General features: G+C 39.9%; 1 protein-coding gene across 2 annotated transcripts; it reads left to right on the top strand.

The window, feature by feature from the left end:
• Nucleotides 1–37: 37 nt before the first annotated feature.
• On the top strand, nt 38–27806 carry shroom1 (shroom family member 1). 2 transcript variants are annotated; one of them, XM_017421395.3, is made up of 9 exons: nt 38–229; nt 16602–19449; nt 19553–19739; nt 19940–19992; nt 20391–21011; nt 21218–21799; nt 22414–22522; nt 23177–23449; nt 25052–27806. In XM_017421395.3, exons 2-9 carry the CDS (start codon nt 16802–16804, stop codon nt 25304–25306), a joined length of 4728 nt encoding a protein of 1575 aa, XP_017276884.1. In that variant the 5' UTR covers nt 38–229; nt 16602–16801; the 3' UTR covers nt 25307–27806. The 2 variants fall into 2 exon arrangements, with proteins under 2 accessions (XP_017276884.1, XP_017276885.1); XM_017421396.3 differs by lacking the exon at nt 38–229 and adding an exon at nt 13958–14226.
• Nucleotides 27807–27997: the final 191 nt, after the last annotated feature.

The raw sequence follows: 27997 nt of genomic DNA, 5'->3' as shown, positions 1-27997 counted from the left end.
TCTGTCCCCAGGGGGAGGAATAAGGTAAGCTAGCTGCGAGTGGAGGAAAAGGAAAGCTCATTAGTTGTTGCCAGGCGCACCGTACACCCACAGGAAAAGGCAGCTGGCCCTGTTGAGCTCGTCTTTTTTTTTTTACCTCCATCGTCTCTGAATCGAGAAGAAGAAAGCCAGTCGAAGGAAACGAGGCTGAAACGAGTTTGAAAAGCAGAAAGTTTCCCGGAGCGGTCAGGTAAGCGAAGCGACAGGTGTATTTCAGTATCGCCCAGTGTGACTTTCTCAGTTTCGGTTGCCACCAACACCACCTGTCAACCTTTCGGCTACCGTTTTATTTATTTATATCTTACGACAACAACCGTATATATTTTATTATTAATATTATTTATTTAAAGAAAGCGAACTCTTTTTAAACTAGATGTTTGTTTTTAGTTTAGTCGTTTTGGGGAAAATAATAATATAAAAAAAATGCGTCCTCGAATGAACTGCGCCTCATCTCTTGGGACTTGAAATATTATACCAATGTTTTTACTTCAGTTGAACATAATGTTGCTTTCATCACCCTTTTCTAACCTGATAGATACAGATAATAAAATCCTTGTGCAGTCTTTAATTTCACCTTTAAGTTAACTGATTAATGAGTCCTCTTTACTAGTTCATATTTGGTTAGGTGCTGTCTGATTAGGAAGCAGTGAAACTAGAAATTCACCTTTTCCACTTTTACTGATTTTTGGGGTTTTAAAAGTGGGACACACAATCAATATTTTGGACATTACCCTGACCTCTAGAGTGATGTAATGGGCTGAGCAGCTCTAAGTACTGTTATCAACACATTTAATTGCTGTTGTCTGCTTCTAAGTGTTGCACACATCCTGCTGTTTGACAGAAATGCAACTGTCCAACCTCATCTGCTTGACTCAAATTGATACGTGGCTCTGAATTATGCACAAAGGGCCCTTTCTGCCAAACGGAGGGGGTAACTATGTTTTATTTAAAGTGGGAACAAAGGGCACCACTGCTGTGGCACGGTTGCTCAGAGGGAGAAACCAGACACTGCTGTTTGTTGATGCACTCATGCGGTGTGTTGGTCAGATGGTGGCTGCAGGAGGAGCACACCGGCGTCTCTGTGTGGACGCTGTGCCCAGGCCTGCTGACCCTGCCTGCAGAGACCCTTTACACAGATCTTCGTGCAGGACAGATGTCCCTTTGAGCTTAAGGCGTACGCAAAACGTGACCGATCACTTGGGCATGAGAATCCAAAGGTGCCCACACGAGCACCTGTTGATACAGTTCTCATTTTATGTCGCGTTGCTTTAAGAACCATGTCATGCAAAACAACAACATGCACTGTAACCAGACTCAAAGCCAAGTTACGGTTAAAGCGCATGTTTGGTAATGTCACATGGAAGGTGGAGGTGTCTACAAAAGCCTGAGTTAATGCTTTTTGTGTGTGTGTGTGTGTTTGCAGGAAGTTTTAAAGACGAAAGAGAGCCGGAAACAAAAGATGGAAGTAAACATAAGAGCAAGGATATAAAAAAACAGCAGGGTCATAGGGGACTTGCCTGTAAACGTAGCCTGGGTGTTGAAACACAAGCTCTTTCGTCATACTTGTTGTTTTTACCGGCTCTCTTTATCTAAAGAAAGAAAGAAAAAAAAAAAAGGAAACGGGTAATTGCTTCAGGCTTAAAGGACAGGACAGTATGTTGTTTATTGGTGTGTTTTTCAAGCAGTGGAAAATTACTCGTGCGTTTGAGCGTGGGGTTAAGACTCAAGTGTTTACATTCTTTGTGTGACCTTTTACCCAGCCCACCTCTGCAGGGATGAACTCACAGGTCTGGCAATGTGAATTCAGTGTAAATTGTGAGAAATTTTCTCTGCAGCGCCAAGATTGGCTATTAAGGCAAAAAAAAAAGAATCAGGGAAACTGGATTACACACAAGACAATATTCAGATTATCAAACGCTGCAGGAATTAAATCCTTATCAGTGCGGTGCTGCTTTGAACTTTACTGAAGGTATCTGATGTAAGGGTGGCGGGAAGGTGTCGTATCTTTAATCAGTTAACAGGTTGTTGGTTGTTGTAGTGCCCTCATTGTTCGCACTTTCCTGTAAAAGGAATCGCCAACTTCTTGTTTCCTACCTGCATGATGTGACACTTTCGCAGTCACTGATGTTTGTGGGAAAATGCGTATTTCTTCCTAAGGCAACAAAAAAACGAGTAGAAGCAAAATCATACTAAGAGGGGAGGAATTTATTTATGTTTTTGTCACAGTCCAACAATTGATCCAGACTGATTACGATCATTTAGAAATAATGAACTGCTAATCATATTAACCACTTTATTTAAATCTGCTGCTGTTGTTGTTAGAATAACAAAAGAGAACTGGGATACAGTGAAAATAATAACAATAATAAAAAAAAGGAATGACTGTGCGTGTTTGATTAGGCTTAAAGTAAAGACCACTATGTTGACCAAAGTACTTCAGACACATTATCAATTGTGCAAGAGATAAATGAAAAACAAAGTCCCAGCTGTTAAGTCTGATGGCATTATGTCATGCAGAGGTTACTGTTTAAAGGGTTTTGTAACACCGTGGTGATACTGCCGCATAATAATTAAACCCAAGTTAGCGTTAAGTTTAGTCACCATCTTCTGGAGTGGTTCAGAGGTTTTGGCAACAGTCTCCCTGGGAAGGCTGATAAGATTGATAGACATTTTATAATGTATGAACAGATATTCAGCAATGTGTGTGACGTCACTGAAATAACTACCTGGAAGGTCACATCAAACACTGACAAGAGTATTAGGGCAGATTATTTGATTCTGTTGAGTGAGAACCCTCAAGAGGAGAGAGGCCAATTTACATTGGCATATACAAGTTAATGTATCTCTGCGGGATTATTAAATTATTAAACTAACACACACACACACACACACAAACAACTGGAGGTTAAGTAACAGGATGACACAAATGGATAATAAATAGGGGAATGCCTAAACACATCAAGTCAAAAATTGGTCATGTTTGTTAGAGCTTTGCCGCTAGTTGACGTCCCACAACAGAAAACTGTCTCCTTTTTAAATAATTTTCTGATTTTTATAATGTAAATACTTGAAGCGTAACCAAGAATGTCCGTTTCCAGGATGCAGATATGTTGCTTGTTTGTTCTGCGCCTTCAATGAGCAGCTTTAAGGCTTGCGTCGTCCTCCTCGCATCGCTAACATCCCTCACATTGCGTCTGATTTTAGAGCGCGTTCAGGAGACCTAAGTCCAATGTATTCCCATACTTTACACTCAAACTTTGTGTAGCCTTTTCAGCTCTCTGTCTCGTTTCTTATCTACAGTTCAGGGGTCTTTCTGTAGCCAACGGCAATGTTTTTAAAAACCTGGGTTTGACCGTGCACTTGTCAGTAATTGTGTTATCAGACCCTCCCTCTTTTGTTGAAGGAGCAGAAAGGTTTCCTATATAACTTAACAGACATAAAGGACGCAGGGCATAAAGATGTAAAAGCTGAGAAAAATGGATGTCAAAGGTCATTGGTGGTTGATACAAGAGCCCCCGAGTACCGGTTGGAAAGTATTTGTGTTTATGTGTGTAGGTCTACTCATTCTGTTTTTCTGACAAGACCACACCTACTCCTTTATTTGGCTCTTTAGGACCCTTGTTGTAAAATAGTAGTGTCATATAACATGGGTATTAGTGCAGGAGTGAGTAGCCTTCTCATATGAACTGTTTTTAAAAATACTTCATGCTCTGCTATCCATTTTTTTTTTTTTTTTTTTTTTTACTTTTTTTTTGGAAATACAGATGGAGCTGTAGCTGCAACATTTTAATTGGAGAAATTTCTATTTTAAAACCACAACTTTGCAATGAGTTTGTAAAATTAAGGCAACATAAAATATCTAAAAAGACTCTCCTGCCATTCCTGTCATATGCTGGTCAAGAAAACAACAAAGCCATTAACCACATTATTAATCAAAATTATTTCAATAAATTAACAGAAGCACTAACGGCCACTCATGAAAACAACATAAAACAACATAAAGATAATGCAGCTTACAAAGAATGTGCCTGGGAACAATCAAACACACCTTCTTGACTGTAATATCATCAAAGTTTTAAAAAGTCCTTTTAGTCAGCCTTTGCAGAATTTAACTTTTTAAAGTCCAATTTCAAAATGGGTATAAAAACAAAGTAATCCAAAGCGCTTGAATAGAAAAAACAAACAAACAAAAACTGGACTTCCTTTCTTATTTCTTGAAAATGTTGCACCTCTCTTTCAGATAAGAGGTGAAACATCCTCAAGAAATAAGAAAGGAAGTCTCTGTTTGGCTATGTTCCGGACAGCTAAGAATCTGCACCAACATAGTTATAAATTATGACCATGTCTACTTTTGTGGGTTTTAATGGAGAGAAGTAGACAAGTTATGGGGTTTGTGCGCACACTGCACCGCCGTAATAAATCCTCAGCAGGACTGTTAGACCCTCTCCGGTTGCATAGTCCCTGATGAAAAGGTGTGTGTGAGGAGTTGTCACTGAAACGAGAGTTGGCTACAGACGCATTAACATGGCTGTGATGTCAGCTCATAAAAAAGGCATTTACAGCTGTCTGGCAAGGCTGGAAGCAAAGGCTTTGTGTCTGTGAGAGAGAGTCTGGTGTCCCTAACACCTGAATTATGGGTCAGTAGTTACAGTAACAACAAAAAAATGGTTCAATGGATTGATTGATTTTTAATAATTCTTGATAATCCAAGATTAGTTTGAGCAATAGTCATTTTAATTATTTTTTTTTTAGCAAAGATGGTGTAAAACATTCTCTCTAGTCTCCTAAATGACAAACTTTATTTCTTTTTTCAGGTTATGTATAACTGTAATGTGAGTATCTTTAGTTTTTACATAATGTTGGATTAACCATTTATTTAAAAATAATCCGTTTTTACTTAGTTAATTTAACTTTAAGACACATTTGTTTGAAATGTCTCTTTTTTTTACATTCCTGATTCCTAAGCATTGAGCTGCACACTGTGCTCAGTGCAAAGAAAAAATATATAACTTTTGAATCAAAACTACTAAATTGCCTAAACAGGTTTATTTTGTAATGCCAGATGGTTTTGTGTCAGTGGAAACTGTCTCAGCAGACATGCCAGTGGTTATACGCCTTTCGCACCATTTTTCTTACCCCATGTTGCAAAGTTCAGCCTATTGCACTGCTTCCTGGTGATGTTTAATCTCACTGTGATTTGTTTTACAGTCCTAAATCCCTCCTTCCTCCTCCTCCTCCTCCACCCCCAATCCGTTTCTCCTCTTCTGCTCAGAGGTAGGAAACCTGCGCTGCCAGCAGTAAAATGAGCTCATTGTGATCACGTCCCTAAAATTAACCACTGTGGCAAATTGTGGTGTTGGAAGCACAATGGAGATTAGAAATCACTCCACTCCAGAGCATAATGATCAATACTATTGGGTTTCTGTATTAGTTTCAAATGTATGGCCATTAAAACTTGCTGCCAAGTAATTCAGACGTCTGTACAATGGATAATGATCCATAACTGGAGGTGTAGGAGTGACTGTGAAATTATCCATTCATTAGACACACATTTGTACTTTCAATTGAACTCTAACACACGTTCGATCGTTTAGATGACTTGGATAGAAAATTGTTAGTCTTCATTGTAAGTACACTGTAAAAAAATAACTATGACAGCACTCTGATTAAATTAATCATTAGTTAGTTTTTCATTCTTTTTACTATGTAGCTGTGGGCGGAATAAAGTTGCCAAAGCAGATGAGTTGCAAACTTTTTTTCTCACACTGTAGAAAGCACAACGCGTCCATCTTGTCCCTGCCTTGAATTAACATTAGTCTCTGCCAAAGGAATGAGTGGGAGACAGACATGTAAAGATAAAATAGCCCCGAGTATGGTTTGCATTTAGAGCAAAAGTAAGCCCGTACATTTTTCTAGGTTAATCATCAGTTGTTGTTTTTTTTTGGTTGTTGTTTGCTTTTGAAAAGAATTTATGAATTCACAACTGAATTGTTTTTAAACATTTAATTTCCTCCTTCACATGCCATAAAAGTGTTACAACCCTGACTACACGGAGTTATGCAACCATTTACTGATCACTGAGCAATCTTACCTTGAATCTTAAGACTACATGCTCCTCATACAGGTCTCTGTGGGTGCTGAACTGTAATAGTTTCAGTACAACTTGACAGATTAATTAGTTAATTGAGTCATTTCTTGCACCTTTTAGCACAAGACATGCTGTTAGTTTGGTAATTTTCAGTTCAACTTGACTGATTCTGTCTGGTTTACAAGGAAGTGTGCTCCATATGTTTGACATTGGATGAAAACATTGACTGAGCAGGTCACAATGGCTATGCAGTCTCTCCTCAAATAGATTTGTAAAAATTTGAAGGTTTTTTTTTTTTTCCCACCTTCTAAAATATATCCTCTCTCAGATCTGTTGCTGACTTAATTATGACCCATGTTGAGTTGAGGGGGTAGTGGGAATCATAAAAAGGTAATTGTTAGCTCTCACACAGTGTCTCTGTCTGCCTGATACGTTGCTTTGCAATGCAAATCTCACATGCAATACTGAGCAAATCTTTGCTTGTTGTTCTGAAGCTGCTGCTCAGCAGTTCAGCGTATTGTGTGTTTTGTACTGACCTTTTCATGCTTCTTAAAGCATTCTGGCAGGAAGAAAATGGTGCATTAGAAGCTTATCTGTTCGTCACATCATAGTAGTGGACATGTTTTTCAAAATTCCTGACTTCCTTGTATCCTCATTTCTTTTCGTTTTGTGCCGGTTCTGCAACTTTTGCTGACGTTATGTCACCGACTTGTCATTTAATACCGAAAGCTGTGCCATTAAACCTTCTCATTTGATAAACTTGATCTTTTGAAGGACCTTTGGGAGTGTGTAGGGTCTTTCCTTCAACCGTGAATCTCAGCGTGCAGTCCTTATTACAGCCAGGGACTATTTACCGTTGAAGTCTGGAATGTGGGTTTTCCATCCAAACTAGCTTGTGTTACTTTCTGTGTTCTACAACTGTCCATTCATTGCCTATAATTGCCTCATATTAGACAGATCCAGGGGAGCAATAAGACCATGCAAGGAATGCTGTCGTCTTGGAGCTCCACAGCTCATTGAGTACAGTAACCTGACTTCAGCCACGCCGGGAGGTCGAACAATTACGAGAGGAAAAAACACCTACACCCAATATTGTGGTCGGAGGGTTTCAAAGGGAATAGGATACAGTGTTGATGTCAAGATTTAGAATCTATGTGACTGCAAAGGGAGAAGGATAAAATTTAGTGTTTGCCAACAGTGTAGCTAAAGGCTAATAGTCTTAGTGCTTCCGTCTGTTGCTGCTAAATGAATGAAATGGTTGTCTTTTTAAAGCGCTTTAACCCAGGGCAGTTGCTAACGCTTGTAATTCATGCATTCATAATTGGTGCTTAGGCGTCTGCAAAAAAATCGCCTCTGGCATGTTGCTAACCTGGCAATTCTTCCCGTATATTCTTACTGCGAGATCAAATATGCAATGTTATTACATAAGAAGTATTGGAGCTAAATCTGTGTCCTTATGATATAACAACTGGATGTGGCAAGGGAGCTTTAAGATGGCAAAACAAAATTGAGCCTAAATTTGTGTTAGAGGAAATCACCTTTTTCTCAAACAAGTTTTAGATACCTTCTTTGCTTGTTTTCTTTTTTTATTATTATTATTTTACTTAGTGCTTTGTTTCATAATGAATAAAAACAATGTTGCTTTATAGAACAGGATTTTTTTTTTGGCTTTGTGTGATCATCTTGCATGCAGATTTTTGTTCTACCGGGAAGTGTCCTCTTATCAGATATGTTCAGTAGCCGTGTACATAGTCCAAATATCTGATGAGATCATTGCACAAGTTAATGGCATTTATTCAGAAATGTAGAAGAAGAGTTTAGTGTTTTGTGTGCATGTGGAAAAAGTCAACTGCAAAATAGCTGAAAAGTTTTAGCACGCCTAAAGTCTAGTTATGTTACATAAGCAAGCCAGCAAACAAGGGAAAAGTTTAATCTTTGAATAACATTTGCATTTTTGGTTTTAACCATTCAAATGGAGGGCTTTGTGTGCTGACTATAAAAACCTGTTTGCGTTACCTGCCCTTCCTGACACAGCTGCTTATCAAGCACATTCCTGTCCATGTGCTTCTGCCAAGAACCCAAACTATCAGAGATAAAACACGAGGACCATTTTGCCATAAAGTGTCAGGTGTTTAGCCAGCTGATAGATACTGTGGCTGTGCTTGCGTAGCCAGTATTTTATAGTCTTTATAGTGTCTGATGTCGACATTTTCTGTCTGGTCTTCTACATTTTTCTGTCAACAGCAATTGTGGAAATGAAGAATAAACCAAGTTTCTCAATGTTAGTACGTGTAGAAAAAGAAAAGTTAGGTAGACAGAGTGAAATGATCTGATAGTATGTTTTAAAATAATGGAGGAATGTAAGAAGCATTTTTCAAGTAGTTGCCAAATATTCTTGCCACGATATTGCCACTTGCTATAAGGGCTGCAAAATATATCAAAACCATCATCACAATATCAGTATCACAAAGGACTGTCTGGACTGCAAAAAGTCATATAGGTCATTATCTTTCAAGAACCATGCATTGTTCTACTGCTAATACATCTTATATCACCTCCCTTCACATGCATATGAACTTGAGTGACATCCCATTCCTAATTCATAGGGTTTAATCTGATGTTAACCCATCAGCAGCAAGAACGGCTTCAACTGCTGTGCCAGCCGCAGCTCTAGTTGCTGTTGTTTGGGAGAAGGGAAAAAAAAGCTTTGATAAATCACAATGTGATAGGATGTGATAGGTCTGCTTACAGTTTTTATTTTTAATTTTACCATCATTAGTACCTTACGTAAGTTGCACAATATATACATACGTATGTGTAAAGTCACATTATTTTAATGCCTTTTTTTTCTTTTGTTCTAGCTGTAGTTAAACTATTTTACTTGCCAACAAGACATTTTTGTTAGATGTTAATTTAGTTGTTTTTACAGTTTCAATGAAACATTTTACATGCCAAACATATATTAGGAATCAGCCCAGCGGAAGTCCCCTGCTGTCTCTTCGTACTGCCAGCATTTTTAACATGTTGAATATACTTCAGATAAAGTGACGCACACCAAATAGACATAAAAGACTGACACTCCAGATATTCCTGGTAGCTCACTGGTATATGGGGGCTCTTAAATGAGTTTATTGCTTCTCCAAGCGTGCACGTTTCATGTAATAACAGAAGTTGGAGATCTCTTCCTGCGCTCTGATTGGTCAGCTTGAGTACAAACGGCTCATCGTTCTACATCAGCTGTTCTGGTGTTTTTGTTTGAAGTTGCAGTCATAAGAGAGGGACGTGATGTGTACTTTGTGTGCGTTTCTGAATTCAGGATGAGTCGGCAATACTTTTCTTTTAATTTTCTTGAACGTGGTTAATTTAACACTCAGTTAAACACAAAACAACAAACACTAAATTAAGAGGAAAGCAAATGGTGACTTATTTGGGACTTTGAAACCAGATTTTTTTTTTTATGTGGTTCCTCTAACATATAACAGCTGTTTCACCTGGCAGTGGGTTTTGGTGGCGTTACTAAGTAAGAATATGGGCGCTTATTCATAGTAACAGAAAAGTTATTGTTTTATTATTCTTTCCTAAGAACGGTAACATCAGTGTCTCTGTTTTATCTGTTATAAGCCTCGTGTGTCCCTGGTGAAGTCACTCGGTGTCATCGCGGTCACAGTACGAGCACAGGGGCCTCCATGGGTGACTTCCTCTGTGTGCTGTGAGTCTGTGGTCAGCTGGTCAGAGCTCCGCTCATTATGTAGCAGGACAGAGATGGTTCCTGAAGCCTGGCAGCGCCGGATGACACGGAGCTAACTGCTGTGGGCTCTCGGCTGTAGCTCGCTGGTCCAAAGTGATCAGTAGTTTTTGTTTATGTTCCACATGACTTTCTTGTAACAACTTTCTATAGGTGTATTTTCAATATTGGATCAAATCAGATTTTTTTTTATGCATTTCTTTTTTATAAAATGGTGCAATTACTTAGTTTAAAAGCATTTGATATGTTTACTTTGTTTTATTGTGAGTAAATTAAATTATTGGTTTGTGAAATTAGCAAATCATTGCTTTATGTTTTTACTTACCTGCTACATGACGTCTCAACTTTTTGGAATTGGGGTATTATAAGTAATTGTTTAAATGGAAAATAAATTCTAAGATTATCAGTCATTAAAACTCATTAACCTACACCTCGATTGTTGAATAGAAAGACAAATGTTGCTTAAAGAAAATGTAACCACATCGTCTTCTCTGTTTAATCTGTTTACAAAAAGTGTCTGCAGGAACAGTTGATAGATGAAGGCTGAGCTGAAGGAGCCACGAGAGACTCATGAACAATGGAGGGCTTTTTCTCTAAAAAGATAAACTGTTTCCATAATGATGGAGTCATTAGGACTTTTCCCACCTTGAAACAGGAACTGGGTCATTTGTTACTGGGTTACTTTGTGTGTATATACTCTGTTTCCTGGTTTGAGATTTCTTTTTCTTATGTATTTTTTTATGTCTTCTAGGATCCCTTTGTCACTGCACTTTCTAATAATAATATTGAGTGAATCGTGGAGTCTGATGCAGTTAAGGTCTTGATTAATACTAACTAAATTTATAACTACTGTTTACTGACTCATGAAAAACTTGTATTTCTTCCTCAAGACAAAGTGGTTATTTTAAAGTGCCATCTTGCATACTTTTCATGTAGCGTACAAAGTTCTGCTTTTTTGTGATCATTTCACATCTGAGCATTGACTCAAGTCAGGACTTTAATTCATGTACCAAAGACTTCAAAAGCTGTCTTAAGCTGCCCTAATAATGAATTTTCAAGTTTATTTTTAGGCTAAAAGACATGCAACCACACTCAAAAACACACCCACACACAAACAAAGCTAAATGGCCTGCAGCTGTGAACTATTTTAGTGCAGAGGAATTCCTACAGTATCCAGTTAAACTCACCTCGGCCAGATCATATTGCAAACCCCTGGGGGTCCTTAATACAAAAGTAATTGTCTTTGCAGAAGCCCAGATAATAAGTCGTTCACTGAGTCTTGAGCTCATTTCTCAACAAGGAACAATACAGTTTCATGTTAATGAATGACTAAAGAGGAGAAGAAGAACAGAAGAACTTTTTTGTAAAAGTATATTATTAATAGACTCTTATCATTTTGTGTCATTATCCAACTTGTCCTGCAGTCCATGTTAAGCCTTGCAAATATATCAGTGTCTTAGTGCTTTCAGCCTTTGGTGAAAACATTAAATAAAGTAGAGTAAAGATTGGTATTGCTTTTTAGGCCAGATCAGGGCAGGAATGCAGAGCTTATTAAAGTGTGACAGCTCGTCTTGGTCAGCTAGAGATTTCAGACACTGATGTGAACACTGCCCAGCAACACGCAGCCACAGTTTCTCTCCCCTGTTCGCATAATGTAGATGTGATTGAGTCTGTTTTTTTTGTGTGTGTGTGTGGTGACAGACACAGAAGGAGGAATAATGCTGCTGATGTTGGTGCCTTTCCATTCCTTGCTACTGTTAGTTCACGACTTCACACCACTTCCAGCCTTTCAAAGCCAACTTCCTCTCAGTCTCTTAGAAATATAGAAATAGTGTCTTCTAGGTCCTGTTGGAGATTTGATGCCAAAAGGAAAGTCATAACCTTGCAGTTATTAGAACAGTTTAAGAGTATGACGTGAGTAGTCGATGCTCATTAGTTAGCCAACAACTAATCTGAAAAGCAGTAAAGTTTATTGTATCTTGCACAGCTGTGATGGCATCATACTGTTAAAATCTGATTACAGGCAATTTGACATCAAAACATCTTCCAAGGTACCTATGGCAGGAACTACTTTTGTAATAGTTCCTGCTATTCGTGAAACACGTCTTGTCATGCTAACACACGTAGAAGGACTAACAAGGTGATAACAGTACCAGGTACTTTGTCACAGATTGCAATTATAATGGCGGCTCACAGTCTGATAAAGGCTTACATAGATGGGACGAAAGGTCAGTGGAATAATTTTAATCCTATAAAGGAAGCAGCATATATAACTTCTATTGTGAGCAGACAGTGTGCTCATTTACATCTTTGTTGTTGTGTTTTGAGTCAAAGCAGTGCTTCATATCTGGTCTGTTTTTGTTTTAATGAAATCTCTGTCACGACTCTTTGCTTTGGTTCAACTTTTTTTTTTCTTTTTTTTTTTTTTTTAGACAATGAAAGTTACGTGCTGTCTGAAGTTTCTCCAGTGTTTAAACAAGAGATTCACAGTTTGCTACACAAAACTTATATTTTCAGAGCACAATTATGAGTTGTTTACTTCTTCAATAGACATTTTCACTATTAAAAGAAATGGTATTAGTAAATTAAGATTTACAATGCTGGTTCTCATCTTACACAGAACTAAAAGGCGAGGGATGATTTTATTCGCGGGCGGATTTGAGTCTCTTTTTATTCATAGAAATAAACTTGACGGGCCAGTTATTTCAAATCTACCTTATAAAAACAATTAACTGCAACTTGGACATTAGTTTTAAAAATAATCTTGTTTTACCCCAGGTTTGATAAAAAGCTTCTGTTAACTTCATCAGGAGGTTAGAAGGTCCTTTAACCTGTTCTTTAAATCAGTGGGTTTATTAGGACTAACAGAGGTTATAGGTTTGATCTTATAAACAAGACTTGTGTAAACAAAGTTGGTCTAATTCTGCTTTTTCTCAGCCATCTCTAATACTCTGAGGCTTGGTGGTCCAGTCTTGTGGCTGCATGGCGAGGGTCACCCAGGAACACATAATAATAATAATAAAAGGAAAACAATCAGAAAGAATTTAACACCCCCCTCCTATCCTTAATTCCCCCCTTCATAGAACAGCTTTGCCTCGTTTTCTCCCCTTGTTATTGGTTAGTTTTATGAGCCCAGTCTTCCATTAGGAAAAAAATTTTTTTTGTCCTAGCCTAACCTCTTCCCTTTCTATGTTATGTATTATCAAAAAATACGGTCTTCAAATTCTTTTGGATCGTTAGGCTTAATTGCAGGATGCAGTACTTTCCCAGACAGAAAGTGGTTATGGGTTTACCCATCATAAACACACAATATCACCAGGTAGTGTGAGCTACAGACACCAGCAGAAGATGGATGCAGTCGTTTGCCGTCGTTTGTCTGACACCATGCTAACAGTGACAAAAACTCTGCATAGCTGAGCACTTGTGTTGGCAGCTTCAATAGAAAACAATAAAGGAGGCAACATGGGTCTTTATTGGACACTGAACAATCACAGAAGAGTTGTGAAAACTGACATTGTTATTGAGAATGGATTTACCCAATGAAGTAGCTGGATCTGTGTCCTGCTTAATGATTTATAGTTTATAACAGGCACACGCTTTTTGTAAGAGTTGAGTTTTGTTCTCATTTTGACTCTTGTTTCAGTTTGTAAAAGCCAGTGAAAACAGGGATGATACTACAATTATTAAACGGATAGAAACTAAAGGCGAACAAAAGGGGGGAGAAAAATGGGGTGATTGTGGGGAAAAGTTGGTCTCATGACTTTTTTTTTTTTTTCCCCCCCGTCTTCGGGGAGGAGGCTGGGAGGTCACCCATACACCCACTCGCCCCACCACCAATATCCCCCTCCTCCCCTTCTCTGTCCTCCCTCCTGCTTTGGCTAGTCTCCATGTGCCAGGCTCAGGGCCTTGGGAATGAATGGCGCCCCGGCTCTGCTCCGTCTTTGAAGCCAGCCAGGAATGCGAGGCCTCTTTTTTTTTTTTTTTTTCTGCCCCTCTCTTTCTGTTGTTCGGGCAGCCGGCAGCTCTAGCAGCTATCTGCAGCAGTGAAATATTCCCTCCACTGCGCTCATTGTGCATCGGAGAGCTGGACGTCATCGGCTGGCCAATCAGTGGCTCTCACTAGGCAGCCTCAGGTCTCAGTGGGGGGAGAACTAGACCCACTAGAAGTCTTCCCTCTAATATCTGGCTCTCCTGGTAACTTGGCCTGGTCGTTCTTTAGAAGAAGAACAATGTTCTGAAACAGAAACGAGGACAGAAATCATTTGGCTAATCTGCTTTTAAGATTAGTCTTTGGAGACAAATTTCCTTTTCAGATGGGAATCAGGAAAGTGAGTGACTTAGACTCAAAGTTTGGGTGAGTGTTTTCTTTTTTCTCCAGCTTATGCTGCTGCGTGTTGTTTCAACCCAGCTTGCATAGCTGTTGTCTGAGTGATTCTCTGTGTGCCTCGCAGTCGCAGTTGTCGATCCAATCTTCTAACCTGTGCTCAGCTTCCCAGCTGTCATTGTTCACTTCTCCTGTCTCTTGTTGTGGTTTGCGTGTGAGAGTATTTGTCTGGGCCAGTCACCCTCATTCTCACCCTCCCTTCTCGTTTGGCTCCTCTCTGTACATTTTGTCACTGCCTGTCCCCTCCATCACTTCCACTTGAGCGCACCCCTGTTTGGGAGCCTCTCTCTCTGTTCTCGGAGGAGAGAGTAAGGCTGAAAACTACAACCACACATAACACACCACATATCAGAAGGCCCTTCATAAATCCTCTTTAAAACTCTTGGAAGGTGGGTTTTGTATTTATGCAAAAAGTGCACCTTTAACTTTAGGTTTGATGCAAGTTTTTCAGCTCAGCCAGCAAACATGGAGTAGGTTAGAAAAAGTTTTTAGTTAGTTTGGTTTTTAGCATAACTAGAATAATATTTGTTTCATAGAAATCAAAAGAAACTAACTAAACTAAACAGATTCAGGATGTGAGCAAGGTTTCTTGCCGTTTCCATCACCGGTGAGGCCTAATATTGATTCTGCACTGTCACTGTTTTATTAACTGGTTGGCTTGTTTTTTTTTTGTTTTGCTAGCAACACTTACTTTTATGAAAGCATGACAAGTATGCAGCTTTAATCCTTATTGCAAAGTTAAGGGAAGGCATGTGGGCCATGGGAGAGTCCTGTCATTAGAGTCCTAAACCTATCATTAACTCACAGGAGTTTGTTTTTACCAACAATGGTTTGATTTTTTTTTTGGCTATAGCTGATAACGACAAAGGCTTTTCAAATGTTAGAAAGTTGTTTGAATGCAAAGACCTCAGTGTACAAAATTGTATTGTTTTCACATGAACAGAACTTAATAAATATGTCATACACATAAAAAAATATGATATAACCTAATTATTTTTTGATTATGAAAACATTTGTCCTATTCTAAATGATTTAGTACTCATCATTTATTTCACATTGCTGCTCAAACAGCAGGTTGGACAACTCTGGTTTTTCAAATAGTAGAACAACAGATGTCATGAACATAACCACATTATGCTTGAAATATTCTTCTGAAATATGTATGCAGACTTTGCAGTTATTTTTATAGGTACTTCATTGTCATAGCCTGAAATGAATTATATCTACACTGAACGTTATTATAATGAGTGCTTAGTGACAGACACAAGCACTCATTATACAAATACAATTTAGGATGCTGTTGAACATAAAAAAGCAAGGTGTCTCACAAAAAAAGGAAAAAATAAGGTTTTTACATGCCTGAAAACTGTATTGCAATGCCTTATGCACGTCACATGACTAAGCCCTACATTTTTCAAATATTTTTGCTATTTCATGAGTGCACTGCATCGTGTACCACCAACCTTAAACCCCTAATAAGAAAGCTTATTGATGCAAAACTGCACCCAATCCTCTTGAGCAGTTGGTTAATGGAGCTGACCTATAAACCAAAGCAGCTGTAAAAATGTGTTATTGGTGGGGGAAAAAAGTACAAAAATGGCTTAAAATATAGAACTTGCACAGTAACATTCATAGTATAATGGTTTGCCATCAAATTCATATTCTAAAAATGTTATAGGATATATTATCTATTAGCTCGAGAACTGCAAGATTGTTTGGCCTTTTTCCACCAAAATATCAAATATGTATAAAAGGTAAACAGATCATTTCATATACCACAAACTCATCTGGGTTGGCAGAAACATTTTCTTATATTCTGTTTTAAGCTTTCAGATGCAAAAACGCAACATTTATTTAGTACTGTCAGATTTATTTTTATAACATATAACAGGTAGAGCAAAATTTGTTTTTGACCTAAAAATGTCAACATTTTTTATACACAAGAGGCTTATCATTTTCTTGTCTCAAAGAGTGTTTGAGTAAAATGCACTTTAGAAATGCAGTAACCATTTTTCCAGATAATTATGCAGAAATGTAACTCTTACTGATGAAGAAATTCTGCCAGGCATGTAGTGGAGATGAAAAAGAAAGTATTTTTCTTTGATGTTAAAGTGTGGTCCATTACATTTGTGTGAGTGCCAAGCTGATAACTTAACACAAACATGAGTGTTTGTATTAAATTATCAGTCTAGCATGTCTACGTTGTTTTTTCCATTTGCACTTAGAGAACCCATGTTTTACCTGTCCATTTTATTTTGGAGCTGTTGTTTTCCTCAGATGTTCGATTGAATTTTACTTAAGATTTTAAACTAATAGCCATTCTTTGTTTGTGTTTTCTTCTCCAGGAGTCAGCAGTTTCAAGAGGCTTTAAAAGAGACAAGAAAAATGACTTGATTTGGAACAAGTGTAACAGACTTTGTGGAAATGTATTGACCGTAGTTTCTCAGGTTTTACCAACAAGGAGGACACATGCATCACTGCATAAACACATACACATTTTTTACAAACCCTGCCCTTCTCTTCCTGCCATTTGTCCCAGTCCTTCATGGAATCCTACAGCTTCCACTTTGAAAGAATGAGCAACGTGGACCTGCATCCTCTGAGCCTGCCTGTCAGCCGGCTTTCGCCAGCCAAGTCCAACAGCAGCATTGTTGAACATCTTGCCCACCATCAGCACGGCAAGGGAGACTCTGCTTACAGCTCCTTCTCTGGTGGGTCCACTGCTCCAGATTACCCCTCTCTCTTCCTGCCAGATGACCTACAGTCCAGCTCATTCAGCCATTATGCTGACCTTAAATATGTAAAGTCCTTTTACCACCCTGCCCAGGTTCTGCAGTCCGACTCAAAGACCATGGATCAGCTCTGTTGCTCAGTTGAAGCTATTTCACAGCAATATCGCAACAACACAAATGTCAACCATCATAGCCATAATGGCAATGAGAGTCTCCACACTAACAACAAAACACACTCTAAACAAGAGGTGCATTTGAGGACTCGGTCCCTAAGTGCTCAGACGCCTCCCCATCCCCCTCCTGTTCCAGCACGCCTTGATAGCTTCATTGCCACTAAAAACTTGGAGAACAGCAGGGTTCACCCCCATGGTACTGAATTCCAACCCCTGCAACTACAATCACAACAGCAGCTCAAACCCAACCATAGACTTCATTCCCAAAATGTGAATTCTCCAAAATTGGATACATCTAACCCAGAGAAAGGCATATACAATTCTGACCCATTGTACTCGGTATGGAGAGGCTCTCAGCAGGAGCAGCCACAGACCCAGCATCCACCAGTCTACCGACCACACCTCCAGCTTCACGATCAGGCCAAGGTGAAACCAGAACAGCTTTCTGCCGCTGATAACAAAGCTGCCTCTGAGCAGCAGAGGTCTGCAAGCATCTTGAGCCGGTCACCCCCTCGGGGCACAAACCAACCTGAGCAGCTGATGCCCAAGCAGCCTCTTGGCAGTGCTGGGTGTAATGGAGACCATCACAACAAATCTAGTCGCCATTTTGAAAGTGAACGCAAAAGGGCGCATTCGGCTCAAGACCAGCGTGGTTCAGAGCCAACTCGAGCTGCCAGTACCTGGAATTCTGGTCAGAGTTTTGTCAGCAGCAGCATTCGACATAAGGGCCAGTTCTACTTTGTCACAGGAGTGTGTAAGCCGTCTGAATCTGGTTTGAGGACGCACTCTGCAACTGTCAGTGGCTTTGAAGCTGAAAGTGAGGCCTCCGTTTTGTTAGAGACCCATCGTTTACGAGATAAAGAGAGATGTCACAGCACAATGGATAATTTGTTTAGACAAGCGAGATCACACTCCTCTAGCAGTACAGTTCAAGATGATGAGGAGGTTGATATGGGAAAGGACTTGACCTTCAAGAGCCAGGACCAGGAGAATTACAAAACACCCCTAATCTTGACCCAATCCTGTCAAAGCTTCGACGAGTTAGAAGAAATTGACATGATGCAGAGTCGTGAGATTGGCCGGCACACTTCCAGCAACCCTATATTTTACTGTGGACCTGACAGAAATTGCCCACCATATTCAGCAATCCACAAAAAGGAGGTTGGCAACAAACAGTCCAACTACAACGAGGACAATGCAAAAAGAGGGAAGCGGCAGCCGTTGGGGGATGTTGCCAGTGAGAGAATAAACAAAGAAACAACCCCACTTTTGTACCACCTCACTGGAGCCAGCAGGACAGTGTTACAGCCTAAACCGGATTCTGGTTTCCCTTTGAAAAGTAATGAAGTGCTCCTTAACAAGACAGACCAAGAAGATGTAGCAATAAATGATGATGAGAAACCCATAAAAGATGACATAGGCAAGAATGACAGAGGAGCTGGTACATCCTTGGCCTGTAACACTCTAGATGATTCATTTCAAAAGTACTACAAGGAGAAGCTGAAGGATGCTCAGTGTAAAGTTCTAAGAGAGACGTCATTTAAAAGGAGGGACCTGCAGCTCTCCTGGCCGCACTGTATGAAGCAAAAACCGGAGTACAGGTCTACAATTTTTCACTCATTCTGCTCATCACAGGACTCTGAAACATCCACAGCCACTCTCACTTTCTCAGTGACATCTGAGGAGACAGAGAAGGGGAGCATACAAGAAGAAGTTTGGGAGAATCAAAACGAGATGAAGAAGGAAAATGGGAGGCCATCAAATGTGGCCCAGCCCCAGGTGGCACGCATCGGAGGCAGGAAAAGATTGACTCCAGAACAGAAGAAGATGTGCTTCTCTGAGCCTGAGAAACTCAATCAGATTGGCAGTGCACCCATCCACTCAGCTTGCCATTCCTTTGGTGATGAAAGCAAACATTTGTTTGAGTATGAGGGAGAGGAGCCTGAGCAGCAAGAAGAGCAGGGACTGGTTGCAGCACGACGGAAGATGTTTGAGATGAGAGGTCGAGCTCTGTCAGCCTCGAGCGCCTCAAAGACAAACATAAAGCATATGCAACAAAAGGCTCTGAAGGAGTACATGGAGCGTAAAACAGGCCAGAAAATGGCTGAGCCCCAGCAGCCAGGGCCTCAGTTACCACCTCCACGCAGACAGAGACACTCTCTTGGGGAGAAACCGTTTGACTGGGGTCCTCGCCCACTATCAGGGAATCAAGAAAGTAAAAATATGAAGAAGCACAACAGACCTCACTCTGCTGGCCGGATCTTGGACTCCCCCAGCAGCTCCATCAGGTACAACAGATTACCAAACACTGGAGAATGTTGTTTCTCTTTTTTAATACTAAACCAGATTCATTCACACATTTTAAAATATATCTTAATTTTCCCAAAACAGGTATGCTCAGTTCTTCTCTGCACAGTCCTGCTCAGGTCATTATGCTGGCCAGCAAAGTTCATCCAAAATGAGGGAGAGTCAAGGTCCATCTCAGGGAAAGTCTGCCTCAGCAGAGAGTTTGTTGGATCAACGAGAACCAGCTGGTTTCTTCAGGAACCGATCCATCTCCACGCCACTTGCATTTCAGGTACAAATCATTAGCCTAGGACTTTTCTTTAATCCTGAAATGGTTTTATCTCAAGCTTAAAAGTCAAGCTCTGATAAACTTTTTTTCTCATGTATCAAATTTCAATCAAAATTTCTGGAAAAAAATATAAAAGAAAGAAAACTAGGTCTTTGGATTCATACGTGTCTCATAGTTTATCATTGCTTATTTTGGGTCTGCAGGCACATAACCACGAGGAGGATCCTCTGCTGCCTAGCACTATGGAAACCCAGAGGTATGTACCAATGCTTTAGACAAATAGGGACATTTTTATTGGTTTTTAGGTCAGGAGAGTATTAGGTCAGTGATGTGAGCACCATGGCACAGGCCGTAAATCTCAACTTGACTCATTGTGGCACTGAAAAGTCAACACCCACCTGCTCCAGCTAACAACATTCTTTTCTAAAGATTTACTCAGGGACTATAGAAGATGAATAATAGAATGAGACTTTTCCAATAAACTGGCTTATTTCTAATAAATGCTTAAATTCCCTCTTCTCTTTTTATGAATAAGATATTCTAAGTGCTTACAGACGGTTTTCGTTCAAGTTCAACGCTATTTTTCCTGCAATAGTTTGCATGAATGACATCCCTGCTACTCGTTGAAATATAAAGTCTGAATGTTAATTTCAGTTCTCAGAAGAGCGAAGCAGAAGAATCCTTGGTAAAGCAAGTTCCTGAGGGGCAGCAGCGTGCTCACAAAGTAGCAGAGAGAGGAAAGTCCATGGAGGAGCTCGGTGTATCAAAGTTACCTAAACTACCAGCCCTCAGTAAGAGCTCTGAGCAGCTCGATAAGCTGAGGAGACATTCATCTCGACCTGAAGAAGCAGAAAGACATGAGAGGGGTCCTTCACACTTTGCAGAAGAAAGAGAAGCTTACAGGCAAGAGAAAAAAATGGGAAAAGAACCCAAGGCCGTTGCTCAGAAGAACACTCAGGGACAGATCCAAAACCAAACCCCGAGAAAACCCCTATTGAGGCAGAGCTCTGAGCCTGGAGAAGATGCATCAGTTGGAGAACGGAGTTTCAGTAGATCCAGCTCCCCAAACTTCAGCTCCTCCTTTCGTTCCAGAATCCACTCTGTTTCTTCTGGGTTTCAAGCTCCCATTATCGATGAATTCAGGTCCAACAGAGCTCCCAATGAGGTATTTTCTAACCTGCCTTCACCCAGAGGTCAAAACATCAGTGAAAGTGAGAAAACCTCATCCACATCCATCCAGACGAAGCTCACTTGTGAAAACACGTCTTGCTCCAGGTAAGAGTAGACTCTGTGAATTCAGTTATTGTGTCTCTGTGGGGCTCATTGAACTTATCAGACAAGTGTCTTCCTCATGTCATCATTTTATGTGCCATCCTTCAGAATGTTAAATGTTAAAGAGTTACTTATGATTCTGCTGAACTAATAAAGATCAACTAAAGTGTTTCCTGGCTTCCTAAATAAAATTGTTTAATTTTCATCAGATCTGGGACTTCGAAGTCTGGCTTAGAAAGGGAGCAGTCAGTGGATGAGCCAAGCAGCGATGCTCAACCACCTCCTTCCAATCATGAAGTCTCTCTGAGCTGCGGCGTCACCACTGATCCATCGCTCTGGCTTCTCCCACCGGAAGAAGACAACAAGGACGAAGTCCAGACTTCACCGCCAACAAATGTCTTTGACGAGTCCATCAGCTCAATCCTTCTGAAACAGACAAGTGAAACCGCCGTGTCTCCCTGCACGTCCGTCTCTGATGCAGACATAAGTCAGCAGGTGAAGAAGCAGAACAATCCAGAAACGGAAGGTGAGATTATGGGAAAAAGGGAGGAGATGGAGAGGGGAGCACCAGAAGGAGAGACGGAGAGCCTGGACAGGCCTGCCGAGGAACCTAAGTGGGAGGAGCTTGTGGAGGCAGTAGTCAAAGCTGACCAGTCATTGGCCAGGGTGCTCTTCCCACTGGCCAATCGTAAGACGGCGCTGATGCTGATGGAGCAGCTGCTGTCAGAGGACACTCTGCTGATGGAGGAGCATTACAAGAAGAAGCAGGAGCAGAAAGGCGCTACGGAAAGGTGAATTTAAACGTTTTCAAACAGATGGTAAAATGTTAAATCCCACAGAGTCACAGATGATAGTCTCTACTGTTAGAATCAGCAAGAAGGAGACATACTTTATTCATTTTTCCAAATTTTTGATATTACATCATTCCGGGTGGTAGTTAGACTTTACGCACAACTCTGTAGTTAGAAAAATGAATTTAATTCTCTCCTTTCGAACTATTGAAGACAGTATGAAGTTGAAAATTTAGACATGGACAAATTAATGAGGATTGTTGGTATAATATATTTCCAAGAAACTTTACCTTGGTTTCTGATGGCTCCAGATCTGATCTCGGCTGGTGTTGCATTACATTTCATTACGGCACATGCACAGACACACCTGCTTATTTGCTTACTGCTGCGCATGTACTGGGATGTGTGTTTGGTAAGCAGATACAAAGACAGCGTGTGCTTGCTTTATTGTTGTTTTCTAATATTTAAACACCCTTGGGGCCTTCTTGCTTTAGATGAGTCGTGCATTGTATTTTCAGTTGAAGCAGTATACTGTATGAAGATTCTCTCCAGTGCATGTGTTGCATGATTCAACTAAGTTGTACTGACAACAAAAATCCTCTTTTTCTCTGTAGCACTGAACCAACTGAAGGATCAGAACCATCTTCTTGTCCTCCTGCTTCTAACAGCCAGAAATCTGAGGGTACAGACCAGCAAAACAAGGCTGACATCACTAAGAAAAAGGTAATTATTAGTTGAATCATACCAGTGCGTTGTATCTGTCTAAACTAGTAAAAATAAGTGACTTTCTATTATTTTAAGGTGGAGCTCTTTTTATCAAAAACGTTTCTTCTTCCAATATGTTATTTCAAACTGAGTATCTATTTTTTTTTCTTGACACTCAGGACTGTGACAAACGTACTCCCAAATCTAAAAATGCTGTTTGGATATTTTATCATTTGTTTTGTTGGTTAATGAAATCACTTAATCTACATTGTGGCATTTGCAGTAAAAGATGGACATAACGATATAAGAACAGTACTTTCAGCTGCAGTTTAAACTTTCTTTGTTTTCCCTGCTAAAACAGGTTTTATATTGATACCATCTGTATGCTATTTGGCCTTAAGAGGACCCATTTCAAGCACAGATACTTGTGTCTCTTATCACATGATGTACTGTCTTCCTCTTATCAGTGTCTCCAACTTGTCTAATGTTTGGCTTAGAAAGTAACTCTCCTCTTGCTTCCTAAAAGCCCTGCAGAGCTTCTCCTGTAACATAATCCTGTAAAAATGTCAAAACTATCAGAACTAGTTAACCTGCAGTTTGAAATGCAGGTACTAACATCCTGTTTGCCCCGATTTAATCATGTTCTGTAACATTTCTCCACTCTGTTCGCAGCATTTATTAGTGTCTTATATTAAAGAGCATCTGAGCTCACTGGAGGAGTCTCGTGGAGCCCTGCAGATGGAGGTGAAGGAGAACGCGGCCCGTGGGGAGGCGCTGAAGCTGCTGGTGCGAGACCTCTGTCAGCCCGTGGAGCTGGAAAGGTACAACCTGTTCATCGGAGACTTGGAGAGGGTGGTCAACCTGCTGCTGTGCCTCTCCGCGCGGCTGGCCAGGGTCCAGAACGCCCTGAGCATCGTGGACCAGCACACAGATGCTGAGGAGAAGGTGAGGAACCGAATCCTTGGGGTTTTTTTCTATTCATAGCTACAGAAAAGGCGTGGGTTCAAGAGTATTTGGGCCAGACTGTGTATCAGTCTGCAAATACTTGATTCTCTGATTTGTAAACAATTATTAAACTTTGTATAAAATGTTTATAGGTCAAGAAAAAAAAACGAGGATATAATGTCTTCCGTTTCTGACTGATAATAAACTTTAAAGATCAAATAAACTAGTTTTAATAACAATCCAATGCCCTCTAACACACCAGCACATGCTTAGGAAATTATGATTCCTTTCACCTCTGTGCCTTTCTCCTCTAATGCTATTTACACATACACACTGAAGCGTGTGAGTGAGAGCAGACCGTCAGCAAGTGCTCCTTGGGACACGTTATGTTGTATAACCTCACAGATGTCTGGATTCACAGCAGCTCATTCAGAGCTTCTGGATAAAGAAGCCCACGTTGTCAGCAGGGCTCTGCTTCTGTTTACTCTCGTACAGCAAACACGCCGCTTAGAAAGTTGAACAGCACCTTTAATGGAGTCAGGGTTTTTAACTATGAGGAATGTCAGAAATGCTGCTGGCTTTATCTGCATTTAATTGCCAATTTTGAGCTTATCTGTGTTGAACTTTATTAGACATCTGAAGATAAATGTAGATTAAATGTAATCTTATATAGTTTTACATGATATATTGTAGCATTAAACTTTGTGACGATTGCACGCTTTTTTTCTTTATGTGTACTAGTACTACATCTACTACTAATAGATTAGTATCATGCTTTTACTTTTATCTCGACCAAAACTCTTTTTAGGAATAAATTTTAAATGTTTGTGGGACTTTACTGGTGTGATTGTAGCAGATGACTAGTTTTCAAAATGGTGTGATATATTGAGAAGTGATTATCCACGTTGCATCTGAGCGGGTTCATTAGATAGTGTTTACTCTAATACTCAATCTTTATTATTTATAACTTTGTCCTGATAGAACATATATTTCTGAATGTCTCATTTGATTGCAGCATTGAGCTCTTTATTTTGACCATGGGTTAAACATGATGGCTGAGCGTGCTGCATGCAGAGGGCTTATTAGAAGCTCATTTGTGTTCTTGCTGTTATCAGCAACACTGGTGTTTACACTGAGTCACCGAAACTCCATCCCAGTTTCGATTACATTTGTATCTACCCTGCCCTCTATTGACTTAAGGACACACTGCAACTACTGTCCTGTACCTGAAATATGATCGTGGAGCTGGTGCAACGCTGTTATCTACTATGATCTCACTTTTCAGTTTAAACAAGGAAGTCAAATAAGTCAAATCAGGCTTTCCTTTTTTTAAATAGAAGAGACTTCAATAAGGAATGATAATATTTTAACCATACTAGATATAATTAGAAAAATTAAATTTTCTGCAGTAATGCATTAATAAATTCATTTGTTATATTCGATTGTTAAAGCTAATCACTAGTTTAAAAGATAAAATAAGCCAAAAAGTAGCTAGAACCAACAAAACTTTAGCCAAAAGCTGCAAAATGCTAGCTAGAAGCTGAAAATATCAAAAAGTAGCTTTCACACAATAAAGTTTTGTACCTTCTTGTCTCCACACAGGAATCTCTGGACAGTCGCCACCGTCTGCTGTGTAAACAGCGGGAAGATGCTAAAGATCTGAAGGATAACCTGGACCGCAGGGAGAACCTGGTCTCCACCTTCCTGACGCGCCAGCTGTCTGCCGAGCAGCTGCAGGACTACCGGCGCTTCGTCCAGACCAAGGCCTCGCTGCTCATCCGGCAGAAGGACCTGGAAGAAAAGCAGAAGTTGGGAGAGGAGCAGCTGGAGGCTCTTTCCAACAGCCTCAATCTGTGAACTGATGACAAAAGAAAATAAGAGTTCTTGAACTCGCCTGGAAGGAAGATGACTTGTTAAAAAAAAAAAAAATCAGTTTTGGATAAATGTTTTACTTGTAGTTTGCCTGATAGAGATCGGGTGAATCACTTCGACCTGTAGGACCCAATCATGACAACCGTTTTTTGTTGTTGTTGTTGTTTTGGCCCTTTTAAAAAGAGCTTGACAGAACCTGCTCTCCATTCACGAATATAGCAGGAATGTCTGCTAGGACTGAAGTTCTGAGAACATTTCCGCCCAGCACCGTCCGCACAATCATCAACGTGCATTAAAACTCGTCAGAATTTTGTACTTTCACTTTGAACATAACTGAACTGTTTCTGTGTGCCTTTTTGTATATTGTTGTAGCTGTTGAACATTTTGGTCTTAGAGCTGCTGTGCAGAAACTTTTAAGAAACTAGACTTTAATTTCCTTCTTCTCTGAGACGATAGCCCTCCAGCCCTGTCCCCGCACCTGTGGAAACCTACTATAAGCTTTAAGATTGTATCTGAGCAGCGAGGAGGCTTCAGTGGCCTGACTGAAGGGGGGTGTACTGTATCATGTCAGTAAAATGTACTGTAGATGGTAGTGGATTTTTTTTTTTAAATGGTCTTATTTTCAAACGTATTTCAAATTATGGCACTAAAAACCAAAAAAAAAGGGTGAATGGAACAAAGCACTTTGTAAAAACACAAGAATGCACATTTCTTCAGATCCGATTCGGAAGCATTTGAAGTTGGAGCCTTACTCCATCCATTTAAACTTTTCCTTTCTTTAATTTTCACAGAAATGTATTTACAGGTACAATAAAACACACAAGAAGACGAAGAACTGAGTTCGCTTAGTTTTCCAAGCTGCTTTCATACTTTAAGTCCTAACGATTTCTTGCTGTGACTATTCTGCACATGGAGGTGAAAATCCCCCTCAAGCAGATTATTGGTAAGAAACAATTATATTACTGAGAACTCCCTCCTCTCTGTGCTCCTTTTGTAATACTTGAAACACTTTTCTTGATGAGAGTAAGTCTAATATCTTCCCTTCAGGTGTCTTTAACTAATTTAAAGTTCTTTACTTCCTCAGTGAAAGCCCTTTAATCCATATTTAGATTCATTTTCATTTACACAGTCCTCTTGTTTTCAAACAGGACCTCTTAAAAAATACACTTAAAGGTACTCATTGCAAACTGTGAAATCAAACATAAAAAAGGTTATCCTGTACTATATCAAAAGGTACAGTTAAGAAAAAAGGGTTTACTCCGGATATAATTAATGTACAATTCTAAAATGCAGGTATGCACCCAGTGTAAATAAAGCACTCTGCTGAAAACCATTGAATCACGTGATCGGCCTACATTAGGCGCAGAAGGGAATCCGCTGCTGAACGCGAAGGAAAAGAGAACGAACCGTCGAGGATAAACATCGAGCGCGACGGAGGAGCGCCACGGGGACACAGCTCGGCGTGGCTTTTGCAGAACAGCTGCTAGACCGATAAGTTTACCGTTTTAGCCTAACCTGTTTTTTTTTTTTTTTTATCTGCATACTGTAATCAAGACATCCAAGTGTTTGACCGGTCTTCATGACTTTGCAATGAGTACCTTTTTAAATACAAAAAAAATCTCAAGTTTTTTTCAATAACATTTGTAAACAGTTCCTGTAGTTTTAATAATGAATCTTTGACTAGTGGCAAGTGTGTGCGTGCGTGGAATCACAAGTGTTTTTACTTTTGTGTGTTTAGTCAAAGTTGAAGCTTTTTTTTTATTATTATTATTTTCAGAAAATTATCAAAATGTGATCATCCCTCAGGAGAGAATGCCTGTTGACTGTTCTGTGTATGATGTTCACTAAAAGTATCGTTTGCAGCCTCCACCCAGACGTCAGAGCATCAGAGGCTGGGGTCGAGGGAAAACCTAAAATGGCAGATTTTGGTCAGAAATCAGATGCTCTTCCACCCTGAGAGAGATTTTTGTGTGTTTCTGCTCCTCTTCCAGCAGCATTGAAACATTTCTGCGGAGACGCCGTCCGTCTCAGTTTGTTAAACAAATGTGTGCTGACGCAGGGCTGAAGGGCTGGAAAGACTCTTATGTGTCCTGCAGCAGGCTGGAAATATAAATTATGCAAAAAGACCCATATTGTGGACAAAAGGAAGACTTGTGAAAAAAAAAAAACGCTAAAAGGAGCAGCACATGGACGAACATTCATTTTAGTTCCTATTTAACAACTTTCTTCCTCCTTTGATCTACTCAACGGAGGGTTTTGTTGAAATCCCCAGAAAGTAGGGATTATGTTTCCAACGTTCACAGCGTGTAACATTTAAATGAGCAGAATTTGAGTTGCAGCCAATAAGGAGAGAGTTGATGAACATTTCACTTTGTCTGCTACGTTTCACTCATTTTCCTTCTAAATGTTTCTGGTTTGTGCCTGTTTGGGGTTTAAAATTCCACAATGTTTGTAATATTGTGAATAAATTAAGCTCTCACTGTAACTCTGCTGGACTTTATTTCTCCTTTCTGCCCCACAGTGAGTTAATAGTAATCAAAATGTCATATTTGTACTTGGCAGGTGCAGTGAGAGTGCCACAGCATGACAGGCGACACAGAGGACTGTAAAAAATGACTTGTGAGTTATTTATTTTTAGTCCAGGTTGTAAATTTAATTCATAAACTTCCCATGTTT

Source organism: Kryptolebias marmoratus, linkage group LG13 (assembly GCF_001649575.2).
Source record: "Kryptolebias marmoratus isolate JLee-2015 linkage group LG13, ASM164957v2, whole genome shotgun sequence".
In the NCBI taxonomy this organism is placed as follows: domain Eukaryota; kingdom Metazoa; phylum Chordata; class Actinopteri; order Cyprinodontiformes; family Rivulidae; genus Kryptolebias; species Kryptolebias marmoratus.
This window is presented reverse-complemented; position numbering and strand designations above follow the sequence as displayed.

Bases quoted from the DNA above. Each gene is read 5' to 3' on its own strand.
- shroom1 (XM_017421395.3), top strand. From the start codon at position 16,802: ATGGAATCCTACAGCTTCCACTTTGAAAGAATGAGCAACGTGGACCTG. The intron at 19,993-20,390 runs GTATGTACCAAT...TGTTAATTTCAG, and splicing joins AGCACTATGGAAACCCAGAG to TTCTCAGAAGAGCGAAGCAG. The intron at 21,800-22,413 runs GTGAATTTAAAC...TTTTCTCTGTAG, and splicing joins CAGAAAGGCGCTACGGAAAG to CACTGAACCAACTGAAGGAT.